We start from the raw sequence: 9,161 nt of genomic DNA, 5'->3' as shown, positions 1-9,161 counted from the left end.
AGACCTTTGGTCTCCCTCTAAGGGTACGCTCTGACCACGGTATGGAGAACACAGGGGTTGCCAGATATATGTTGGAGAGACGAGGGCTGAACAGAGGCAGTGTTATTACTGGTCGCAGTGTCCATAATCAGAGAATAGAACGTTTATGGGCTGAGCTTAACAGAGTTGTATCATTCCACTTCAGCAACCTGTTCACTTTCATGGAAAATGAAGGCATATTGGATTCAACAGATGAACAACATCTGTTTTGTCTCCATTACATCTACTTGCCAAGAGTTCAAAGGGCAGCTGCAGAGTTCCGAAATCAGTGGAACAACCATGGATTGTCTACAGAGGGGGGACAGACACCTCTACAACTGTGGCACAGAGGCGTTCTCCAGTCTGCTAGAGCTGGTGCTACTCAGGACATTTTTGAAAGACATGATGCCTTTGGAATCAATGAAGACAACCCTCCTGAGTTACAGACTGAGAACAATGTTGTTGTTCCGGAAAATGACTTCACTGTGAATGCAACAGTTATGGACAGGATTCAACATACAATAGATCCATTGAGTGATGATGGTAATCATGGTATCAGTTTATTTTTAGGCGTGCTACATTTTCTTACTCAACATTAACAAGGCCACACAACACTTGCTTAAGCTATGATGTAACTGTCAAGTAACAAGTAATAACAGTAAGCAGTACATAACTGTAATAAAATAAATCAGCCCGAAAAATAAATGGTCTCAAAACAAATACTTCAACTTACCATATAAGGCAAAACAGGGAGTATTTTCTAAATCAAAGTCCACAATGTCTTTGAAATCAGTGTAAATGTGTCAAAAAGTGGCCGTTTCAGACAGTCTATCATGTGTTGGCCATAAGTAACCCTGAGGTAGCAAGTACAATTTAGTGGTACACAACTGTACACAACAGTATTAAAAACTTGACTAACATTTATCACAATTCTTCTTTATATTCTAAAAGCAAATAAAAACAGTTAATCAAATAATATACTCAAAGTCATATCAATCAGCCCCAAAAAGAAATGGTCTCAGTAAATTTTCAACCGACCATACGAGGGAAAACAGGGTTCCTACTGTAAGTTCAGCATTATTACTCTCGACCAAAACCCTGAGTATTTTGTAATGCATAGTCCATACTGTCTTTGAAATCAGTGTATGTGTCACAAAGTGGCAGCTTCAGACAGTTGATGCATGTGTTGGCCATAGGCAAACAGCGTCCTGGGCTTACAGACTGGTGATGTAGGAAATCAATTGTTGGTCGAGGAGAGAAGCCGATTGGTGGGACGATGCTTGCACCAGTTGCAAAGGCTAAGACATGGCTTAGCTTTGAGGCTCCGGCCTCCTCTAATACACAGAAAAAAACAACAAAGAACAATGTGAATGTACAGAAAATATCACACTATATGAGACAGAGCCATATGCAACACCAATATTTACCCTCAATGTCCAGCAAGTAAACTCTCCAAAATGGCACAACACGTTCCTCTGCCATTCTCTTGTTGCTTCCCGCTACAGACAGTCTAATTTCGAAAAGCTGATCCATGGAGTTGGCTGTGAGTGGAGGTGGTTGATGGCTCAGCAAGGGTCTAAAACTCTCTGGGTACGTCCTCATGGCGTCCAGGACACCAAGGGTTTTCAGTCCCTCTTTAAATCTGCCAAAATTAAATGATGACACAACAAAATAAATCCTTCAAACTACTAATTCCAAATGCCAGCAGAGGTTAAATGACATCTAGGGTGCTAAAACATTTAAAATATGTTTAAAATATGTCTGTCAGAATCTGAAATAATTCTGTTTATATCTGGTAAATACATTTTAGTCAGTTTGGTCAAAGATGTACAATGTTTGTTTTTTCTACAAGATCTACCAAAATATTGTTCTTAAAATGCTGTTCTATGTGCAGTCCATCTCTATGATGAGAATGTAATGTGAAAATAATATAGGGCAATGTACTCTACAGAAAATAAGGAGTTGCTAACTGCATGAGTTGTTAGAAACCTTCTCCAATTTTATTTAAAGCAGAAGTGATCCGGTCGTTTTGTTAGCAGTCCCCGCCCTCGTCCCTATCTCACCACATTCACGTGCATCCCTTGGCTGCACACACAGGGTGGACCGCCCCTTTATGCCGTTCTCTCTCCTCATTGGATAAAGGTTGTAGGATACAAGGAAAGTTTTCTCCTTGGCTTACAGCAGAGCAGAGTGACTAACAGACCCGTGTTTCAGACCAAACAGTCATTATAAGTGATTGCTGTCAGAAGATGTAACTATTTAAGACTTATATTAACACAAACATTCCTCATACTTCTGCTTTAAATGAAAAGTGTTCAGTTCAATGTTATGTTGTATGTATGTCCTTGCATTTGGAGATGAAACTGTTGTAAAAACCACCAGTCATCTTTATAATAAAAACTTTCTGAATTGTGTTACAAACCTTTCAAATGCCCCAGAGACTCTGTGGACCACCTGAAACATGACAATATCTTGAACCAACAGATCTCTGTCTTCAATGCATTTTAATGGCCTGAGACACCCAGCATTTGCCAGATAATCTTGCAGTGGTTCCGTGGCACGCATCAGATCCTCAAAATACGTACTTTCAGACACCTAAAAGCAGCACACAATATAAAGACAGAAGAAATTAGCCATAGCATAGCAGAACATAATGTGTATTTATTCACTATATATTCTGACCTTTTTTACTTTCTCGTAGAGGTCCGCATCAGCAATGTCTTCCAGAACAGGCTTTATCGTGGAACTGCCACCAACCAGATGGGAGTACAGCGCTGGTGTAAAGAATCCTGGTGGAGGACCGCCATGTACCAGGCTTACAGCAATGGCCTGCCCAGCAATAAAATATCGATCCTCTCTTAAAGCTAGAACAAACATGGCATAGAGGGAGAACATCGATGAAAATATATGGCACAAACTTACAGACAAAAAATATGTGCAGTAAAAGCTCAGTGTGTGACATCCAGTAGGTGGCGGTACAGGACAAGAAATGACAGACACTTCACAAAACAGAGTGTATAGCCACTTCCAGAACTACCCAGAACCTTTAGTACTACCGCCAACTACAGGGTTTATGTGACTGTGTTGTCTACGTTTGCACCATAGGAACGTGTTTGTGAAGTTCGTGAAACATTTTAAAAATGCAATGAGGTCTGAACTGAAAGTATGTGGAACTAGTAGAAGTAGTAGACAAGTTTGAAGATCATTCAAATGGGACAAAAATGGCAGGAAAATTTTAATATTGCCAAAACGTAGAAAGAGTATTAAAAAGTTAAACACAAACAATAATGTGCAGAAGAAGCTACTCATAATTAGTAGATGGAGTAGTTAGACTGCAAAAAATGGCATCAGATGTGAGCATAATAATGAAAAAATATTCAAAGAACAATAAGCATACAGAGTTCCCAAAATACAGCATGTGGTTTTATCATGTACCTGTGCTGTCCAATGCTAGGTTCAATCTCCCTGGCCTCCCCTCAAACATTGGTGACACTGCAAGGGCTTCCATAAGCAAACGCAGGAATTCCCTTCTTGGGCCACCAAGGTCCACAGCCTCTTCACTCAGTCCCAAGTCATCAGAGAACTTGATATTCATCTGATACTTGGGATTGTAGGACAGCCTCTTGAAGGCCCGAAGAGCACCATCCAGCACTGAGGAACTGTTGATGTTGAATCTACATCTCTGGGTGGCATCAATTTGAGATGCAAGACTGAGGAGGACTTCCTGTGCTGATTCTGTTTTTGTTTGTTCAGATACCCTGTTGAGTGAAATAGAGAAGAAATAAATATCAGTAAAGTGTCACAATTACGGTATCTAGTTTTCAGCATAAAATGTGATAAAACAATCAAAGTTGGTTTCTTCACACATAGCCATTGGAACTTCAGTGTTAGTAGAATGTGGCTACATACGCATGACTCTCAAGACTAGCCATTATAGCCTGGTTAAGATCCTCTTCATCAGAAGAGAGGTCTGAGGTTGAACCCATGATGGACAGGTAGGCAGCATAGTGGTCAGTCCTCCCTGCAACACCACAAGCACTGGTTGCAACCCCATTCCCTGAACCACCACAAGCACTGGGTTCTTCTGGTGGTTCAGCTTCAGTCGCAATGTCACTCCATGCTTGTGGTGCAGAGAGCAGTGTAGCTGTCGAGGTGGTGTCACTGGATGCATGTGGGGTGGCAGGAGGCTGAGTTGAAATTTGGTTTCCCTTGGACCGTGTACACATATAGCCTCCAGCTTGGAAGTTGTTGGATGCTGTTGAGGTGTTAATCTCCACGCAGTCATCTGAATCTGTGCTGTCAAACTAAAACAACAAAATATACAAAATGTTGGAGTTTTTCTCAAAAATGACAACTGTATGCTATCTTGATAAGCATTTATTTTAAATCCCTTACCTGAAATGGAAGATCCCTTCCTGGCCGTATGTATAATGCCTTTGATTTAAAGACTTTATGGATCATGAAGCCATTCAACTCTTGACCCTCACGCAGCTTTGGTGACACCAATTTGGTGCCACATGCCATCAACAGTTCAACACTGGGAAAATAATACAAGTAGAATAAAGAAAAATAGAAAGAAATAGGAATCAATTGCAAGGCCAGTTTAAATCCATGATGTATCAAAAATTCAAATAATATAATACCTGACATCATCTGGAATTTTGTTTTGGAATGCCTCTCGAATCTCTGCAATGACTGTCCTGTTGTCCCACATTTTCCTGATCTCAAAGGCGATTAGAATTAAGCCATTCTCATGAAATTTTCTTTTTGTTTTGTGTTTACAAACTTCATCCCATGCAGAATGGGGTAGCAGGATGACATCTTTGTTGAAACTGGGATGGTGTTGGGTGTTAGGCCTGAAAGGAAAAAAAGAGTGCACTGTAATTGCATGTTGTCAGTAAGCCAATGTTTTTGTTTTTTGTACGTGTTAAGTTGGTGAATAATTTCATTTTAATATAGGTAAGTTTATGTTTCACTTTCAGATGATTGCCTGGAAGTGGAGCTATTCTAAAGCCTGGAATACACTGTACGATTTTGTAAACGTTTCAATTTAATGCCAACTCACACTGTACAGTAAATCGGCCGTGATGTGAGGCACAAGCTCATGATTTCTGTGCTCACACTGTACGGTCCGATCCTCGGGTACGACCTGAGTGCTCACACTGGCATTAAACATTAAACCCAAGAATTGTGCAGACATGAACACACCTCATCTTCCGCCCCGGAATGCCTCAGCACAACCATATATGGTCAGCACGTGCATATTAAGTAGCCATGTGCGCTCTGTGGAGCGGCAACAAAATGACAACAAAGACAAGGGGCGTGTCCCGCTTTCATTAAAAAAATAATTACGTCGCTCTCATTTTCCTCTAAGACCTCAGTTTCTGTCAGAGTCGCACTGATGCAACTGAATAATTTTCTGACCCCATAACCGTAATCTCTTCAATACACACGTCATAAATCCACCACTCCGCTGATTGAAAAATGCGCACGAACGGGAGAAGGTTTACCACAGCGGACCAGGCTTGCATAGTTGCCCTTGTGTTATAGGCTACTAGCTAAAAGTTTTAATGTGGCAGTAAAAACATTGATGATCTGTGAAAGTAGACCTAGACATCCAAACAGACCCACGTGAACCCGAGCTCGTGCTCTTAATGTTATGAAGCAGTCCATAAGGCTCAATTAATCCACTTACCTCCTCCTTGACCTGCTGGAAGCCCATCCGCCTAGGTACTGCTGTGTTTGAAATCGAGGTTGATTTGCTTGGTTGCCATTAAGGTTAGCTTGAGAGGATCCGCTCTGCCCTGATACACCTGATGCTCCAGGTCTGAAGGCCCGCCGCATTTCCTCATCGACCGCGCTACGTGAGGGCTGTTGATTACGGTTCGAAATTTCCGAAATTGTGGCTATCACATTGGAACCAGTTAAAATGTTATTTAAAAGTCCAATTGCCTCATTGACACGGTCCCGGTCGACCATTTTCAGATGTTAGCATCCATGCAAATTCATAATCTTAGAGGAGGCGGGACATTGTCCTTGAGATCCCGCTGGAAAGTAGGACATCCGGTACCTACATCCGCGATGAGCCAATCAGAAACTGGGAATTCAAGTTGACTTCCTTTTCAATCAAACTCTCTCACACATACTACTATACTCGCACACATTGCATATTATTCGCTCATACATTCACTATCATGTTGTTCCATCCATAATAGCGTGTGAGAGAGTATGATAGTATGTGTGTGTGACTATAGTAGTGTATGTGAGAGAGTATGATAGTATGTGTGTGTGACTATAGTAGTGTATGTGAGAGAGTATGATAGTAAGTGTGTGTGACTATAGTAGTGTATGTGAGAGAGTATGATAGTAAGTGTGTGTGACTATAGTAGTGTATGTGAGAGAGTATGATAGTAAGTGTGTGTGACTATAGTAGTGTATGTGAGAGAGTATGATAGTAAGTGTGTGTGACTATAGTAGTGTATGTGAGAGAGTATGATAGTAAGTGTGTGTGTGTGTGTAACTATAGTAGTAAGTGTGTGTGACTATAGTAGTGTATGTGAGAGAGTATGATAGTAAGTGTGTGTGACTATACTAGTGTTTGTAAGAGAGTATGATGTAACATGTGAGAGCAACTATGAATTATTTCCTAAACGGCCCCTCATAGTATTCTCTCTTTGCTTGGTTACAGTACAGTACATACAGTAGAAACAGAACTGATCTTAATCTTTGCTGCAGTGCTACATCCCAATAGTGATCCTTAAGGTCATGGAGATAATTAAGGCTTCATTTAATCTTATCTAATCTAATCTAACATAATATAATATGACTTAATATAATCACACACACAGCAGAGCAGTGACATAGACCTGGCTTTCTAATTTCACTGCAAATGCAATAGAAATTGCGTTTAGATAGGACATTAGTGGACTTCAACACAGACGTGTAAACACTATGTTTGGAAGTTTTTCCTATACGAGGAAAACTGATGACTGTAATGTCTTTTTGATGTTTTTGTGTTTGTGTTCATACTTATCCAAACTGAATCTTAATGCAACTTTTATGAGCACAGGGATTTTGATGTCAAGTTAAGATTAGGCCATTGGTGTGGTGGTGAAAATGTGGTTTTAGTCCTTGTAGGATCATAATGCAAAAAATAAAAAAGCAAGCAAGAGCCTACAAGTTTGTGACTATGACTGATTTTACATGTAGCAGGTCTTCTAAAAAGTCCCCCGTCTAATTTGACACTGGTTAAAATGTTTTATGATGAGTGTAAGTACTGAGAAGCATGACTGATATTTTATTACACACATCCCACTGCAGTCCTAATCTAAAAAGTGCTTACTGTTGCAGCACTCATGTAGCAACATGCTTGAAAGTTTCAGATCATAGAAAACAGTATGACAGCAGTTTCCTGTATATTCTGTGATTAATTAACTTTGACAGCCTGATAACCTGTGGAGACATGAATAGTTGCATTTATCTTCTGTGTATTATGTTACAGGAGCAGTGGAAATCTGATGATCCATCTACCTTTTGGTTTCAAAATTAATCATGCCTCATTAAGTACATTTACATGCATGCTGATATCCCGGTAATGATTAAATATCCTGTTATGTATTTAGTCATTAAAGATTATATCCTGTTTACAAAAAACAAAATAAACCCTTACTCTGATTCTGTGAAGACCTGAAATTATTGGAGTGAACATGACTAATGAAAAATATTAAGATATGATATAGTTGTAAATGAAAAGAGGATGATCTACACCCTACTGCTCAATACTACTCATTGCTCTTATCTCCCAAGAGTAACTCCAGGAGACAGTGTTCAAATGCAGCAGTGTCTAGGCCGCCACAAACCAAAGCAAATTTATTCTCAGCTGTTATCAACGCTCAGTCAGACATGACACAGAACCAACAGTGATGTCAAGGAGTCAAAGAGATGCCTGTGAAGCCAGCAGACAGTGGTCATAAACCTTTTTAACATTATAATCATGTATACGGAGGCACAAATAACCCTGTTACTTGTTATTCCATGTAAACATCAAAAATATGATCAAAAAGAAGATTACTCTTAATTGGTATAGTGCATGTGAACAAAGTCTTTGGATTCATTTGCTGTGCGTGTATGCGTTCCTGATGAATATCATGAGAGGTCAGTAAACTGTGCTGAAACATTTTGAAGGCTACTGATGGAGAGAGGACAGGCATAATTATAGACAATTAAAGGATGTGCAGCTCAGTGTTAGAGAGAATAGAAGAGCCTGGGATGCTCTATTTCCCTCATCATTCTCTCTGTTTTTAAGTCTCCCTTAACTGTTCCAACATACTTACAGTACTGTTGAGGACCAGACTTCCCATAATATGTTAAAATATAAGTTAATCCATGATTAAATAGATATTTAAAAAATCTTTGAAAATAAAAAAATGTTTTAAATGTAAAAAAAGTAGTCCAATATATGAAACTGAAAAATCTCATATATTTAGTTAGTTTGCTGAAGCCCTAAAGGGCAGTGTGGTCAGAACTGGCAGTTTTCAGCCTTACTGTGTTGAACAGATAGATTTTTTTTTTTTAAAGTAAAAAAACATTTTACTTTGGTTATTATTTTAGCAAGTGTTTTTAACTAACTGAATGCGTTTAATAAATATTTTACATAATTTACTGGTTATTGTTGAATACAAAGACTTCATAAGGGGTCCGCTGTAAACAGGGAAAATATTGTGCACAGGTGTGTTTATCTTGAGACAATATAGTTTTATTTATTGTTACCAGGGTAAGTGTGACAATTAATCATGATATTGATTTCAGGTGATATCAATGAAACCTTAATAGAGTGAAGAGTGAGCTAACAATCCTTATAAAAATAATTATACAAGTAAGTTGGCCTTGTGCTCATTGAATCTACTAATGGCTAATATTGTGCTGCCATAATATGTCCCTATGACAAAGCTTAGCCAAAACCCCAAGGAAGTTAATAGGATGAAGACTCATGGACTCGTTTGAATGACTAAAAATAAGTTATTTATTCAGGCCTGTGTAACAAAAAAAAAGGTGTCTCCAAAAAAAGAAATGAAAACAAACCAACAAACAAAACATTTAATCAATAAACCCCCCCAACACTTGGTCCAACCCATGACATCACT

The 9,161-nt window shown here is 39.2% G+C and overlaps 1 protein-coding gene across 1 annotated transcript; it reads right to left on the bottom strand.

Annotated features, from left to right (window-relative positions):
- Window positions 1-1,098: 1,098 nt before the first annotated feature.
- On the bottom strand, window positions 1,099-4,137 carry LOC133979625 (G2/M phase-specific E3 ubiquitin-protein ligase-like). The gene is given in 7 exon segments (XM_062418188.1): window positions 1,099-1,352; window positions 1,446-1,660; window positions 2,441-2,613; window positions 2,701-2,882; window positions 3,454-3,753; window positions 3,899-4,035; window positions 4,133-4,137. Coding segments are annotated over 7 exon segments (1,266 nt in total).
- Between the last annotated feature and the right edge of the window lie 5,024 nt (window positions 4,138-9,161).

The sequence above is a fragment of the Scomber scombrus genome, chromosome 1 (assembly GCF_963691925.1).
Source record: "Scomber scombrus chromosome 1, fScoSco1.1, whole genome shotgun sequence".
NCBI lineage: Eukaryota > Metazoa > Chordata > Actinopteri > Scombriformes > Scombridae > Scomber > Scomber scombrus.
This window is presented reverse-complemented; position numbering and strand designations above follow the sequence as displayed.